The 17,407-nt window shown below is 36.0% G+C and overlaps 1 protein-coding gene across 4 annotated transcripts in view; it reads right to left on the bottom strand.

The window, feature by feature from the left end:
- LOC134529245 (plexin-B) overlaps window positions 1-17,407 on the bottom strand; it is a 276,629-nt gene that overhangs the window by 131,392 nt on the left and 127,830 nt on the right. For all 4 annotated transcript variants that reach the window (XM_063363145.1, XM_063363144.1, XM_063363147.1 and 1 more), the window contains one exon: window positions 725-857. In XM_063363145.1, the coding sequence (XP_063219215.1) occupies window positions 725-857 (133 nt within the window). The remainder of the gene's footprint in view (window positions 1-724; window positions 858-17,407) is intronic.

The raw sequence follows: 17,407 nt of genomic DNA, 5'->3' as shown, positions 1-17,407 counted from the left end.
CACTCATTGTCACAGATATTTTTGCGTAATATAAACCACTGAACTATATTAAAATATATTACATGGGCGACAATAAATATGCAATGACGAAAGCAAATAGCTATTAAGGAAAGAGCGAAACAATGTTTTATGATTCTCCACAACATTAATTTGTTGCAGTGTATTTAATGCTCCACAAGTACCTTTACCATTGTGTGCACACCTACATGAAAAAAAAAAACCTATTTGGAATCTATGATTGTGCTACTACAAATCATGCCGTAATTTATTAGAATCATTACTTGGAAACCGCGCAAATCAAACAATGTTATTTCAAGGGGTGGGTGTATTTTAATTCTTACTTAATATCTTTACAATTAATAATATACTAAAGTGTATATTTAACATAAAAAAAATATGTTTACAAATAAAACATTTATTACAATATCAATACTGAAAACCCTTAATGTCACACAAATATAAAATCCTAAATTTAAGGATTCCAATATTGATAAAAAGTACATAAACCCATTAGAAGTTTTCCTTTACATGTTATTAAAATAATTATTAATTTTTTAAAGCATACATATTAGAACAATTACAGCCACCGGCGCAGAAAGAGAGGGAGGGGTCTGTCTTGTTACAATATTTTAAGTGAAAAGTACAAATTTCTAGACACATCTGGTCTAAATTAAGACAACTAATCACAGAACAGCACAGCGACATAATATTATCAAGTACTCACGACAGTCATTTGGTTTATTGGGATACGATCTGGCAACACTTGCTCAAAGTCTATACACTGTTGACCAGAGCCCAAAGAGAGCCACCTTGGCAAACTGTCGCTTGCCTTCTGACATTCACTCCGCACAGTGCACCTGCAACACACACATGGCAACAAACTATACACATGCTCACAATACATCTATGTTTATGCCTGTCTTGTGCACTCTACACCAAACAGAACCAAATAATATAAAAGTTTATGAAATAAATACACTTTATAAAAAATATATATTTTTTTAGGGTACTGTCAATTAAGATATCTATGGTATAGAAAACAGGTTTTGTCTAATTTTCATGAGGGGAACAGAATTTAATTTTGTTACAATCATAAATCTTTATAACTTTAATTTTTTAAATGTACAGTTCCATAACTTTTATTAATTAATTGCATTAAAAAATGTATGTTGTAATGTTTTGTAATCCAATGAGAGAAAATGCTATACGAAAATGCAGAATATTGGCTAATTCACTCCAGGAGGGCCGGGTTTGAATCCCGTTCCAACCATCCAGACACTGGCTCACTAGGGTCTCCCTAGGTCACCTTACTGCCAGCCATGGCCAACTCCTTCCCCAGTGACCCTGTTCAGTGTACATAGTTTATGGTCATAGTCAGTAGTGACCTCGCAGTTGACAACACATCAAGTACAAACTTAAAAAAAAAAAAAAAAAAACTTTATTTCCCTAATGTTACCAGCATTCAGACTAAATTTAATGACGGTAGCTTTTCAAAAGGACAATATGAGAACAAAATAATTTGGTCTTGCATGAAACTAATGCCAGGTAACTGTATATCACACAGCGCAGTTAGTTACGTATATGTACATACCCACTTTTATGGTAAATAAAACTAGCTGATTTTATCATAAAAATGTATTGATTTAGTCAGAAAAATTTATTTATTTCTTCATAAAAATCCTCTTAAATTGAAAAAAAATTATGATAACTCTTTTTTTTAAAGGTAAAATGTAAAATAATTTACGTTAGGCCTCACAAGAGCTCATTTAAAAGTGTAATTAGCTATTTTATCATTTGATAATATTAAGCAATTTTGAATTAAATCTGTTTAAGCCTATGTATGAATCACTGAATTTATTGCTGGACACTTACAGAAATTTTGCAAAAAAACTTTAATTTGGGCACAACTTTCACTGCATTGCTTAATGCAAATTCAAATTTTTACCATGAAATGTTTTCAGAAATATATTGTCATTTTGTCAAAAATTTTACATTAATTATTCGTATAGTTATAAATATATTTTCTAAATATATGGGAACAACACATTTCATGTTTGTTGGACTTTGGACCATATATGGGTAAGTTGTGGTAAGGTTAAAATATTTTTCAAAACCAGCACCGTACTTTAAACAAAGTATATTCCTGCACTGGATAAAAAACCCACCATTTACAGCACTCTACACTCAAAACAAAAAACAATGTCATAAAAATATTCATAAGCACTATCAAATAAATACACATGATAGAAGTGAAACTTCTTTGGCAATTCAAACCTCGACTTGTAGGTATATCTAAAGGAGATAAATATCAAAGAGAGAGAAAAAGAGAATGCGAGAGAGAGAAAGAAAGAGAAAGAGAGAAAAAAGAGAGAGAAAGAAGAATTTTCTAACTAAACATGAATTAGCAAAATTATTACTCACTTCAAAATAACTAATCAGGATATTAATAATTATTGATCAATAAATAATAATTAATTAATAATAAATATTTCTCACTGTTGAAATAATTACACCACAAAATGTTATAGTAACATTTTTAGGATCCCAACTATAGCAAGAAAAGAATTCTAACTATATTATTTTTTAAAAGTAAATCAACTTTGATAAACTTTATTCTCAATGACTTTTATAATATTACTTAGTATTACTCAGAAAAAAAAACCATTATATAATTTAATAACAAGATAACATAGGATGGAATTTTTTGGGTTTCATTTCTTTTTCAAGTATTTAAGCAACCTAACTTTTATGTATTTATTAGAAATTTTATTAAAGTAGAAATAATTAATAACATGAATTAACAAAATTATTATTTACTTCAAAGTAACAGCTCAGGATATCAAAAATTATGGATCAATCAATCAAATTTGATCAATTACTATGAATATTATTCACTGTTGAAATATACCACAGCAAAAATTTGCTTTGTAAATATAAAAGCTAGGATTGATTATAATATTTTAGTTTTTAATTTAATATTATGTATCGGTTAGCTGTTACCAGCATTTTTCTGGGCTGATTTTGTAGTTCTGAAAATATCACCTTATCATTAAGTTAATAGTGCAACAGATTCTGCCAATAGGCTACATAGATGTCCTGCAATTGATAATGTTCTTTCGTAGGAATAAACGAAGACAACATATCCGCCGTTCAGCAACGCATAAACTAAACGGTACGGACCTACCTTATGCTAATTCTTTACATTATAACCATATTGCCACAAAGTGAAAATAAAAACAATTGATATTCCAGGTACAGAATTTATTTAAACTTTTTTTTCAACTTGCATATTCATAGTTGGACTTAAAATATTTACACGTTCATGGGCTCATAATTATAATAGGGCATGTGATTTAGTTTATCAAATAATAATTTGTGACAAATAATTACCCTGTCAAACTAAAGCTTGAAAAGGATTATACCAGCAAAAAATATTAAGTTACACGGCTAAAACAATACTAATATAACACTGTTTAACAATACTTATTTACACAAGTAATTAAAACAATATGTACTTGAAAAAACACAATTTTCTTGTGAATACGCACAACAATAAGCTCAAACACTGTTGTGTTTCCCTCTGCCCAAGTCGGGTGGCGTCAGGCGCAGGCGGGTTCCTACCACCGAGCCCCCCTATTCCTACATACATGGCAGGGTTCAACCTGAGCCACACGCGGGCCAAATGGAGCCCGCTCAAGTGAGCGAGGCCCAGAAATTCTCTACACCATCCGCAACATTTAAGCGCCAGAAATTGTTTCAGAACAATGTTTCATGAAAACGTTGCATTAAAATTCAGCCTTGAAATTTTACTTCTAACGTGCATAAAGAAGTTTGTTTCACTTCAAAAATATTTAGACTCCGCATTTTAACATACAAGTAATCAAAATTATATTACTATGTCTTGTGAAATGATAGTATTAAAAATTACATTGACAGTTGAATACAATGACAATTTTTGAAATTAAAATTGAAAACAAACAATTATTTAGGTAGCTGTATTTGTTCTGTCAACTAACTGTACAAGTAGTATGGAAAAAAATGCAAACATTTACGCACATGGACTATAACAGACCATATGACCACTTTTTTTACCATAGACATCAAACGAAGAGAAGTGATGGTTTCAACGGTGGAATACTTAATAGTTACAATCTATCTACCACCTGTGAGACATAGCAGCCTTCTCATTGCATTTATCTATGACTAGCTGACCGACCCGGCTTCGCACGGCTATACTAATGGAAAAAATTAAGTCACATCTCCCATTTACAGTAATGGTAAATAAAAAAAATTCAGTGAAAATTTATTACAATGCTGTATAATATACCAGAGAGAAAATGAATAGCACCGATGGTTTCCCGACTCGTGCACGTAACGTACAACTGATTTACCCGTACTTCGCTACAGCAGTCTACAGGCAGATCACTCTTGCGCCGCTCATTATACATGCCCCTCCTTGTGGGTACGCCACTGCCGCGCGATGCCAGTTGCCATGGAGACGCAGAAGGCATGAACAATGCAAAATCCTGTTCTCATGCAGACAAAGTACCCACTGTTGCCTGGTTTTAACCACCCATGGGATATAATTTTCGGAAAATGTCATCCTGCGTAACATAAGGAACATTACTGTGAAGTTTCAAGTCTTTAAAATATATATACTTGAAAAAAAGGGCAATTTTTGATATTTAAAGTACCCGCAAAATTTCAACGGTGATGAGGACTGCACTAACAATGAAATAGTCAACTTCTAGCACCTGCGGCATCGTCAACACACACTTCGTACGTGTACTGCATGTTGTATCTAACCCCCTGCAACACATTTTATTCTAAATTGGACTTTTAGTAAGGATCCCTAATGTTATTGATAATATAATATAGCCTATAGCCTTCCTCGATAAATGTACTATCCAACACTGAAAGAATTGTTCAAATCGGACCAGTGGTTCCTGAGATTAGCGCATTTAAACAAACAAACTCTTCAGCTTTATAACATTAGTAAAGAAGTATAGATGAAAGAGAAATTATGACTAAAAAACAAAATAAATAAGCAAAAAATGGTTCGAGATTATAGAAGAAATTTGCAACAATAGTATTTGTAAAATTGCTGAACTATATTACAATTTATGTTTCCGCCGTTAATATCCAAAAAGGCAAATAACTAAGGGTTTAAACATAAATATGAGCTGATTTTGTCACAATTTCGCAGTTTGCAAATGTTTCTACCACTAGAAATAATAAGACATTTGGTGTTGGTGGTGGGTAGGTGGTCATAAGTTAATGTCAGGGAACCTCTAGCATTTCTTACTACTACTTTTTTGAAGTAAGCATAAGCAAAAAAAAAAGGCTTTTTTTGGTCAAAGATAAGAATCCCTCTATTAAAAGACGATGAGTGTGGGCATGATATATTAATTAAAATTAAGTAAGCAACAACTGACACAGGTTTCAAAACAATATTAAACATAATAAAATGAATATATATGTTTTAAGTGTGTGTCAGATGTTGTATACTTAATTTTAGTTTAACAGAGCTGAGTAGGGTCTGTTTACAAAAAGCATTTATGAATACGCTAAGGGTGGATGAGTAGTTCTGGTTCCGCATTTTATTTTTAAATTGTGTTTTCGAATGAGTGAAAATTGCTAAAACGTGTGTTTTCAGAATAATTTTTATAAACGAATCTCCCGGTACAGATTCTTGAATGCACTCAAGGGACATGCATTACACCTTTATTTTCATTTATCTGCCATATAATGTTTTGGTTACCACTAAAATATCATAGTTGCCCTTTGCATGATGAGAAGATTGTGTGCCAGTTCAGTCTCTCACGCTTAGAGGCTCAATGTATTACAGTACATCCGCAATGCTTGACAGCACAATGTAAAAGTGTACTTGGACAGGGTGGCCAACCTCGATTATTGAACAAAGGTTCTAAAACAAGGAGAACCAGCTGTGACCTAGACCTAGCTGTGAACCAGTCTCTTGAGTAGGCCAGTTTGAGTCTTCCTCACCTATTAGACATACCGAGCAACCACTGAACCCAATCTAGGACATATAGTAAGGCGATGCTAAAATAATCTAACAGATGAAGAAGTAGATGGTAGGCTAAAAATTAGCCACAACATCGGAGTCATGGAAAATTAAGACCTACATGAAAGGATAGCCATAGACATCGCGGGACCATTTCCCAAGACTAAATATGGTAACTGGTATATTCTTGTAGCAATAGATTACTTCAGTAAGTGGCAATGTCATTTGCAGATTTGGGGTACCTATGGAGCTCCACTTAGACTAAGGCTGCAATATCGAGTCAACAGTATTTCAGGTGTGTCGGTTACTGGGAATAAATAAAACCAGGACTACAGCCCTACATCCTCAGTTCGATGGCATGGTGGAGAGGTTCAACAGAACTCTCGAGGAACACTTTGCCAAGGTTGTGGCCGAGCATCAACAGAACTGGGATCAACACATTCAGTTGTTCCTAATGGCATATAGGTCTGCCATCCATGACTCCACTGGGCAGACCCCTGCAAGTATTGTGTTTGGACAGGAATTGAGGCTGCCCTGTGATGTCAAGTTCAGTCGTCCTTGCAGAGAACTGACCAGCACCACTGATTATGTAAATCGTCTTGAGGAGAGAATGACGCTTATACATGATGAAACTTGCAAAAATCTATCTTCGATTAGCGATGAACCGAATGAAGACGAGGTATGACCTGAAGGCTAACTCAACCAGATTTCAGAAGGGCAATTTGGTGTGGTTGTACAACCCGCAACGAAGGAAGGACAGGTGCCCTAAGCTTCAAAGAGCACGGGAAGGGCCGTATGAATGTTTGAAATGGCTTCATGGTGTGGTCTACCACATCCAGAGAGTAAAGAGAGGATGGATGAAAGTGGAACATTCAAACTGATTACGGGAATGTGCCGGTAGGGAGGCGTTACCTGCTTGGAACGAACAGGTTTCAGGAGGGGCAGTGTTACATGCACGCTAGGAGGCAAGGCCGCGACACATGCCAGGTACCTTAGCGGGCCTTTCGGCGAGTCTGGCCAGTGGCCCCACACTGGCGCTGACGTCATGCATGTCACACGTGCCTGGTCGATTTACAATAGCCCTCGCTACCCCCCTCTACCCTTCAGCTCCCCTCACACTGCCCAGCCTCAGGCCATTTTCAATGACCCTTTTAGCAGCCAAGGAATTCCACGGGGCTCCCGAGGCCGCCACGCAGAGTGGCATGAATTGACACCCCCTTTCTGGAATTTTCAGGCGTTGGGTCAGCCCAGGATGACACACTGTTCACCGCTGCTCTCGTAGGTTCGAGAAGGGCGCTACAAGTATATAAGTAGCGACGCTGGCTTCCACAGCAGTTCAGAGAGTTCTGCGAGTGGCGCAACGGGAGTGATGGGATTGAGAAAGTGCGACTGAGTGGCACGAGACTGTGTTGTGACAGGCACAAGGTAATGGGCAAACAACTTTGACCCTAGCTCCAGTGAGGAATGAAAACTGTGGAACTTGACAGACTGAGTGACTTGCGAATAAACATTTTTAAGTGTGAGTGATTGGTGATAAGACATTTTTAAGCACAACTGTTTATTAGTAATGTAAATATTAGTAATTAATAAAACATGAATAAAACTTATTTGGGCTATCCCTTACAAACCCACTTCTCCCCACATTAGTTGTTAACAATATTCTTTAAACAATGATAGCTGCAGATTAAAACATTATTCATTTTATTGAAAGAAACTGCATCAATATATAAGTATAAAGAATTTACACTAACACGAAGCAAATAATTTAAGTCCACTTACATTAATCACTGAAAGATTTTCTATAAAACCAAAATTCATAAATAATCGCTAAATCAGAAATGGCCTAAAAATAAAGGAAAATGTAATTTTAAAAAAATTATAAAGCAATTTTATTCTTTGAAATGTTTTTTAAGTTCTGATTATTTTAATATCTGAAAGTTAATAAAAAATTACTTTTATTTAATTATTAAAAATGGAAGATTGCCAAGGCACTTGGTAAATTAAAATAAAACAATACATAATTGAGATATAGCTGCAGGTGCTGGGAATTATATTTTTGGGAATTTCCTCCACTTTTATATTTTTTTTTGTTTTGGCTCAATATTATAGTTTCTTTGTTGCTGGTAAAAAATAATTACTTTGAATTTTTAGTCGCTAACTATATAAATAGCTACAAACCCAATTTTTGGTTTCACTCTCACAAATCATAAACCAGAATGAATTTCCTGGAAGAAATTAAATACTAAAATTCTCCCCCCCCCCCCCTTCTCCCCTACAAAACAAGGCAAGCAAAAATATTGATACGCACCTGCGCTACCTTAAACAGACAGCCTGCAGATTGGCGTGTGAAATTCTTCCTTGAGACGTGATGTGACAGTGTTTTTCTTTCTTGCTTGCTTGAGTTCATGAGCATGCACTCAATTGAGTGCCGCCCAGGGACCCTTTGCAATTTAATATGGAGTAACTGGTACATAGGACCTTTACCCCCTGCCTAGAAGATGAGACAGTAATGGGAGATGGAGGAGATAAGCACTCCCCCCCCCCCCCTTGTGCATCTTGCGAATGGCGAGTGTGGTGACGAAGTTCACATCCCTGCCGCAGTTATCACTTTGACAGCACTCTTCAATTGATCATTTTCTGTGAATGATTGCGCGAAGAAGTCAGAAAAACTTGAAATGTGACTTTTTTCATTGATATGTTTGCAAGTTTCATACATTGCACCAATGTGTGATACATTTTACATGATTCTGCACAACTTCATCTGTTTCTCTTTTGTATTAGCCACGTACGTGCACAGCAGAAGGAGGAAATTTCCATAACCCTACACTAGTTGGAAGTTAAAATTGGTTGCAATAACTTCAAATCGTTTAACATTCCCAGATATTGCAGACAAATGTTAGAAATACAATCATTCCATGATGATGTGTGTATGTGTGTATCTTGGTCAAACTATCATCTTTTTTCAAGTATTAGGTATTTTTTGAGATGCATTTCCCTAGAAGAATGCTCATTGGCTTCAAACAGTGCAACAAACATCTCTTTCCTTGTCGTCTTTTGCATTGTACGTTGGCTATTTTCAAGCATCTTTGGTACGTTTCCTTCCACCTCCCCTCCCTATTACAAATTAAACTCTATCCTAGATGTGCATGTGCTTCCACTCCCATTTCCTTAGTAACTATTTTCTGTTTGTGGAGGCTTTCTCGCCTTATCTATATAAGTTTATGAATGTTTTAAAATCCTTCTTCTTCATTTGTCAGTCAAGCTTGCTTACTGTGTCTGTCAGTACGTCGCTATGTAGTGCCGTACACTGGGTCATGGGCATGTAAGTATGATACTTGTTGGTGATTATGCTTTATATTTATGTGAGCGGCTTATAAAGTAGCTTCAGTCATTTTCTTCTTGCTTGAATTCCTATTTGTATGTCCCGTTCTAAATTTATTTTAGTTTGTCTCGTAATATTCGAATGTATGTTTATTCAAGCCCATGACCAAGTTTGGTTTCGGTACGTACCTTAGCGCATGTTTAAAGACTTTTGCATACCACTAGCAAGCCAATCCTAATAATAGCACAATTATTTTTAAAGTAATGATTACTGTTGATTCATCACATTATTAATTCATTGCATTACTAATTCGTTGCATTACTAATTCACTGCATTACTAATTCATTGCATTGTGTATAATGCTACACAATTTCCATTGCCATTATGCGCACACGGAAATAAAAAGTAAAAAATAATTTAATAGCCTTTCATATTCACCCCCGTCCTCATATTTCTGAACTTCGAAAAAGGTTTGCCTTGCAGGTGAACGCCTACTTCCTGGCTGTGGAAGCCGTGCTTGGACATGAAGAAGGGGAACTTGTTCCGACCTACTGAGTTCGCAAGCCGCAAAACTTACCAAATTTGAGAGACATCTCTAGGGTGAAAAAATTTCAGTCCTACTTGAATTGCCAAGAATTTTACTTGTACACGGATAACCAAGCCCTCAACTGGCTTTACAACCATCCCGATCATTTAGGAAAGTTGGTTCGTTGGGTCCTCACTGTCCAGATTTTGGTTCAAAATTCACCATATAAATGGGGTGGAAAACATTAGTCGCAAAATTTTTGTCACAGATGTATAATCCAGATGAATTTTGTGTTGGGTCAGCCTCGTCCAACATCCCGTACGACATGATTCAGGCAGATGTCTGTAGGATTTTTTCCAAATCTTATCTGGATTTACGTGATTACCAACGTGATAATCCCTTGTGTTCCAAGATTCTGCATGATTTGCATCCAGGAAAAATGATACTGTTACTGCCCTTGTGTAGTTAATGAAAGCTTAATATTAATTGTGTTATAAAACCCTGGAAGCTGCTTTAAGTAAGCGAAAGATACTACAGTATACTCAGAGGTACACAAGGGAGGAACATTAAAAAAAAAGGAAACTTACTTCTCACAAAAGGAAGTAGAAAATGGATCGTATTTGAAGAAACAAATAAAAAAGAAGAGGTTTGCTTAAAGCTTACCCTTTTTATTGTTAATTATGGTTTTGTCATTATTTTCTTTTGATGGTTTCAAGAATTACCAGAGTACACAAATTTAAGTTAATTGGGGGGCCCCGGCCGTCAGAACTTATCAATTACAAACAGATTATTAATTTTGGCTGGAATATAAATCTAAAATTTTCCTTTGACATAATCAAGTTTTCACAAAAACTAACATAAATAATTTAACTAGCATATTTTAAAATTAAATTTTTGATAGCCCAAACAGTGCAGGACTATGTCTATTCTGATTTCACAATATCGGATCATTGACTATTCACTGGCGATGACTAGAAGCGGGAGAGACGCGTAGAATTCATGTCCATGTAAGAAGCCAGCATGTAAATTTAGTTAAATTTCCTGATGGACTTGAGTCGAAGAAAACCCTGAACTCTTGCACCACACACTGGAACCAAAAAAAAAAAAAAAAAAAAAAGATCCAGTGGTCAAGAATAGAAATATAGAAAATCAACAGGAATCGAGAAGTCAGGGAAAAAGTTAAGTAGGGAGCCAACTATTAGCAAAAGGGCGTAGAATTTTCCACTTACCATTCTGGGGACGGAATGATGAAAATTACTCCCTCGGAGGAAGCACTAGCGCTCGCGGTAGCCACGCGCAAGTCATGCTACGAGATTACCTAGTAATCCGAACTAAAGCGACTAGTAAACTATAAAATTAAAAAAAAACTTAAGGCTTACATTCCTTAAGACTGGTTCCGAATACAGTCGCCGGCAAGAAGCACCAGTGACGACAGAAGGACGAATCAATCAATCTAAAGGGTTGCGTGTAGTTAAAACTTGGGCTAGGGGCCCGGAGGCCTAGGAAGTGGGGGAACTGGCCTCAAAAAGAACCCAGCTGGTTCGCGCTTTGTCGGGCTAAAAGGGAACTAGAAAGAGGTATAGGTCACGGAACTAATGTTAAGTGGTTGTCATTTTCGCCGCGAGATGGCAAAGGCAGACCAGCCAGGCCAGCCAGGCCGGCCAGCGAAAAGACCTTGATGTAAGTTCGCCGGGAGAGGATGTTAAAGACCCGGTTGGTGCCCTGGCTGAAGTTCGTGGAAAAGGAGGGGGATCTGCTGGCTTATGAGAAAAGTGTTAGGGTGAGCGCCTATATGTGCCTGAAAGCCCTGGAACATTAGAATGGGGCATGACTGGAGCTGCCAACCTAAGCTGAACTCTGGGAAGTGGGCTGCCCTGGGAGGACGGTGAGATGAGTACTCTCTGTCTCGAAGCCGGACACTGTTACTGGTCACGTTCGTGGCCTGAGACAAGAAGAAAAATTATGTATAATACTTGCTTGGCAAAATCACACCGGGCTATCGGTTTCAGCGCTGGGAAAGCATAGTGGGACTCTAATAGGAAAGATTTGACCAGGATTTACAATGGGCTAACAAAGTTTATATTAGAGAATTTAGGTGAAAAATAAATTTGTACCAAATATTTCAAATTTGCAAAACAATACCTTATGTTGAAGATAAGGACTTAATATGATTTAATGCAGTTTTTTTTAGATATACGCCATTGCAGTTTTGCACTGTTTGCTATGGAAAAATTCAGAAAATCAAAAAATAAATATAAATATGAAGATAAAAAATTCACAGAAAACAAGACTGAATCAGATGATGTTGGATGCCATAGGTAAAAAAACCCGCATTAAATCGAAATTTCCCATTGAATGAATCATTTAAAGAACGTAAGGTCTTGATCTATTTCATGGGTTATAATGGTCATGCACATAAGGTGGTTGTTCTGGTGCTTTTGCACACTGTTGCAGTGCTGCCAACCTCTCAACACACCCATCAGTAATCACAGTAATGTAAATAAAATATGCGTAAATCAGGAGCGGCAAAATTTCATCCCCAAGTTAATTGCAAACATTCAAAATTGTCCACATACACTAATACATTCATAAAATTATAAAATCATTTTCAGGTATAAACATGAAAAAATAAAAATTGAGCTTAATACACAATCACAAGGCTATGTTAAAACAGAAATCGGACACATACATACCTTTCTACATATCACTGCGACTGGTAAGGAAGTTCCCAGTAGCATGTTTAGCTTCTTCGAGTTTCTTGGTGGTGAATTTTTTTTGTAGCACACCTCACTGTACGATTTACTTTTCACTTTCTCTACCATTAGAGTGCCTAAAGTATAAGTTGATAGAGACGCTCTATATTCAGTTTGATTGTGGCGGACATTGCTGAATATTCTTTCTGTTGATGCGTTGCTGTGTGGGACTGTCAACAGGGCTAACGTAATTTCAGGGAGAGTTTTGTACTTTGGCTGGCCACTTTAATTTTTAATATTTGAGATTTTCTACCTGACAACATCCATTTTTTTGTCCTCTAGGATATCACTTGAGAAACTATCACATTGATACTCAACAAATTTTTGTTCCAGAATATACACAATTCTGAAACATTTATAAGTCTTGGAAATCTCTCGACAAAATACAGAACAGAGGAATAAAATGCAGTTGTTCTCAATGAAATATCACACACTTCAACATGCTGCAGAAACTCATCATGTAAAGGAAATTTGTCCAAAATGTAACTACTTGATGAAACATAAAAGGCCCGCACAGAAGAATAAAATGTCTGGCTATCAGACTGGCTTGGTGAAGCTTTTAATTCTGCTCTACACTTGGCGCCAATAACTAAATCGGTATCATCTTTCTGGAATTTTCTCTTCTTAAAGTTAACATCAGTGATTGATGTGGAGCCTAATAGCAAAGCTGATGGCTTAACAAATCTGACCAGTAAATCTCTAAGACCTTGCAATTTACGTCTTTGGATGTGAATGGCAGGACCCTCTTGTTGTAAAAAAAACATTAACAGCATTAAAAACAGGAACAGTGTTTTCAAGAAACAGACAGTAGAGTTTGGTTAAAGGATTTTGCATCAGTGACTTGATGCTCTCAAACTGAGAAGTGGCAGCAGTAAGTTTACTGTCTGGTTCACAAAATAACAGTTTGAGAGGCTCCCACTGTTCCAAAACTCTTATGACACTTTCTAGAAGTGAAAGTATTTACACACTTCAAAATTTTATGTGGTTTATTCCCACTGAGTTCTTGATGCAATTTCAAGATGTTCTGTCTCTTACTACTTTTGTCCAAAAAATAGAACACCTGAACCAAAAACTGTTCAACGTTTATACTGAGCTGGGTAGAAGCTTTCTGTGCTGCCAAATGAATTAAATGGCAAGAACAGCGCTGAAGAATTATGGAAGGGTGTTTGGCCTTACAAAATGAGAATACCCCTTTGTTGGATCCTATCATAGTGTTTGCATTGTCTGCAGAAAAGGCAACACAGGTTTCTAACTTATATCCAAGGAAGTTAATTCATTATCTAGGACAGAAAAAATTCCTTCGCCTGTATTATCAGTGCATTCAAGTATAGTCGCCGCACGGTAAGTTCGTACTTTTGGGAAGAACTGTTGAAAAATGGAACTAAGAATATTTGGTTTACTATTGTGCAATTTGTTTGACAAATAAATAAACAAAATAGGACGACATAATTTATCAAGCTATTACGTTTCCGTACGTGTGTATGAATACTGAAATAATTTGTATTTGTTAATTTTATATGTAAGTTTTTAAACACGCGTGGCAACGATATTTATCGGTATATTGGCTACACACTTGAAGAAATAGTTCCTTAGTATGTAATTTTGAACAGCTGAAATAACGATAAATATTGCTGAAAATGTTTCACATATGTTTACTTCCAGATCCTGGAGTAATATTGTTTAATATATACGAAAGTTAAGTTATTTTGTTTACAGATGACGTTGCAAGCTGTTGCGGATGAATCACCTACGTAACTGTGTGTCGGCCCGAGCCATGTTGAACGCTTGTTTTTGTTTGCTCAAAACGACTTCTGATTTTCCGAAAACATCCAGTGTATTTGTGTACTAATTAATTTTCTAATTTTAAAGGGTTGTCTTAATTGTTGCTTGTAGTGAACTATTGCTTTTACAGTGTAACTTTGTGTTAGTTATTACGGTTTGTTAGGTTATTAAAATGAATGTAAAGAAGGAGACAGCACGATATTATCGACGTGGCACGAAGAGTTACGATGTTAATAAATACAGGTCAACTGGAACAGGGTGATGTCGCAGAAATGACAGCATTTCTTCTAGATCTGGGCGTCACGACAGTGAAAAAGTGAGTGACTAATTAACACGTTATGAAAGTATGTGCGTGAAAACGTTCCGTTAGGTTGGGGCGTGTTTGTAAAATAGTGTAAAAGTACCTTCCTCGCAGCTTTCTTGTTTTGAATGTCGGGCAAATTACAAACAGACATGTTCTTATATTTTCGTTTATATATTAGGTAATGTCCCACAAGAAAAACATATTAAATGTAAGGGCATGTACACAGATACTAACCTAACATAACCTATCCTCAACCAACATAATGTAACCTAACCCAACCCAAATGAGGTTTATTTACATGAAATTAGGTTTGGTAAATTTTGGTTAGGTTAGGAAACATAATTGTCAATAATTAGAATGCATTTTAAAAAACTTAAGTAGAAATTCAACTCTACGTAGGTTGTTGTCATGACTCACGTATTTTTTTTGTTACTTATTACTTGCGCAACAATATCAAAATAACAAATAAGACTTTAAAATTAGAAACGTTAAAAACTCACCTAAGTTGGAGGCGGTAATTAAACACCGTTTTAAACAATAAATGAACTAAATAATCACGTATTGGTTCGTTTGAATTCTGGCCTATCACGAACAATCACGTGACATCATTATCCAATAAAAAAAAGTAGATACTCGTACGTAAACAAGAAACAATGATAATCGCCACATTAATGCACTGGTATTGTGATGAAATTTAAAAATTTGATATCTTCTAAAGTATTTGGAATTTCTTACCTCCGCCACTTTTAATGAAAAGAGGAAGTTGAAGAGCATACAATAAAGGTATTTTCGGATTTTTAACATTTTTTTTTCGCAAATACCGCCCAACTACATATTTACCCTAACTTGTTATTTTCTATTCACAAATGACCTCTCGATGTAATGGCAGTGATGTGCCTGGCACTCACGGCTTTAGGAAACTAACAGTTTACATAGCTACCTCATACTGAATAATTTCTTAAAGTTATATTCTTCATAAATGATACTGACATAATTTCCATGCTTTCAACCATAGCACTTTGTGATATAGTAATCTCGAAGCAGCAAAATTTCTTTTGTAAAACTTAACATCAATTTTTATAGATATTATGTGAAGACACAGCACCACGCTGGGTTTAAACTCTAAACTATAAAAATTTGCTTAGATTTTTTTATATTTAATATTTGAATTATTAAACATGGTGTTATGACATTTTCTACTGACATTTAACCAATTATAAAAATTGCAGTGTAATTTTATTATCCATTAATTACATCCCTATTTGACAGTTACCCACCAAAACATTGCCATGTGGTAGTCACATGGTTTTCCACATGGCAATGTTATTGTTGATATTTGGCGGAAGGATACATAGTCACCTTGAAAATAGATCCCAGCTTGAAGCAGGGCTTCCTAAAAGTATGAACTTATCGTGCGGCGACTATAGTGACAACAGAAGAGTGCAAACTTTACCTAATTTTTCATTAAAAAATGAAACTACGACAGGATACAATTTAACTGCATTCTGGTCAGTGCTACCATCAGTAGAAAGAGAAAATGATGACATTTTCAACACAGAGGCAGGCAATCTCTTCCTTTGTTTGACTATACATATACTGGACTAATGCAGAAGTTTTAGTCCTTGCACAACCATATTTTTTTGCTATTTCTGAGTCTGGGAACATAGCCCGGAAAAGATGACCAGCATGGTCAGAAACTGCCAACGGAATTTTGTGTTCCACAAGAAACGAAGTGAATAACAATTCAGCGTTCGTAGTTTCATTTACACCGCTCATTACAAAAAAAGATGAAATTGATTTATGAACACTTTGTACTTTACCATAATATTTATGCTTTTTACACTCCACGTGGTGTCGGCAATCATCTCGTCCCCCATGCAAGATAACAAAATTGCAGCTGCACATGTTACAAAACACATGGTTCTCAGATATTTTCGACGCAATAAGGCATGGCCATTCTTTTATATAACTACGACGAAACCTTTGCAAAACCTTCTTGCTAGCTGATGGACACGAATCCGACACACGCTTCATATTTTGTTCATCTACACAATGGCGTACATCGTACATTTACACAGATACAAGTGTATGACACTTCATTTTCCTGCAACAGTGGACAGTGCTGCCATGTCTTCCTCCCATATTCTACGACATTTATCGCAAAAAACAGAATTTAACGTGACACTTTATGGGGTGGTGCCGAAATTTTTGACATACTGGTATGCGGGCATTGTTAAGATATGTACCAAGTTATCCTCACAGTATTTACTGCTCTTTATACCATATTTATCGCACTGTTGAGCTATGTGATTTATCGTACAGCAAACAACGCATCGTATCGTAGATCATTCTTACGATTCCAAATAAAATTAAATTTTCCCCATTTCCGTAATAAACAATGACGTCTCCGTAATTCTGTAGCTAAAGGTTAAAAAATCCGTAATAATTACGGAAAGTCCGTAATATTTGGCAGCACTGCTGTTGTATTGAAATATTAGCACTTTTATCTTCTTAGTGGCCATTTTGGCATTGAAAAACATTTTAAAAAATTGCTGCTCACTTGGCCTTGCTTGAACTACGTAAATATATGTGTGTGTTCGTATGAACGTGTCATGACTTTCAAGTCTCAGAGCCCCCGCAGTGTTTGAAGGTCGGTCTCTATTATGCCAATTCTCCTGTAACGCCGTAGCATGCG

This window comes from Bacillus rossius, chromosome 2, assembly GCF_032445375.1.
Source record: "Bacillus rossius redtenbacheri isolate Brsri chromosome 2, Brsri_v3, whole genome shotgun sequence".
NCBI lineage: Eukaryota > Metazoa > Arthropoda > Insecta > Phasmatodea > Bacillidae > Bacillus > Bacillus rossius.
The sequence above is the reverse complement of the archived record's forward strand: the minus strand, read 5'-3'. Positions and strand labels throughout refer to the sequence as shown.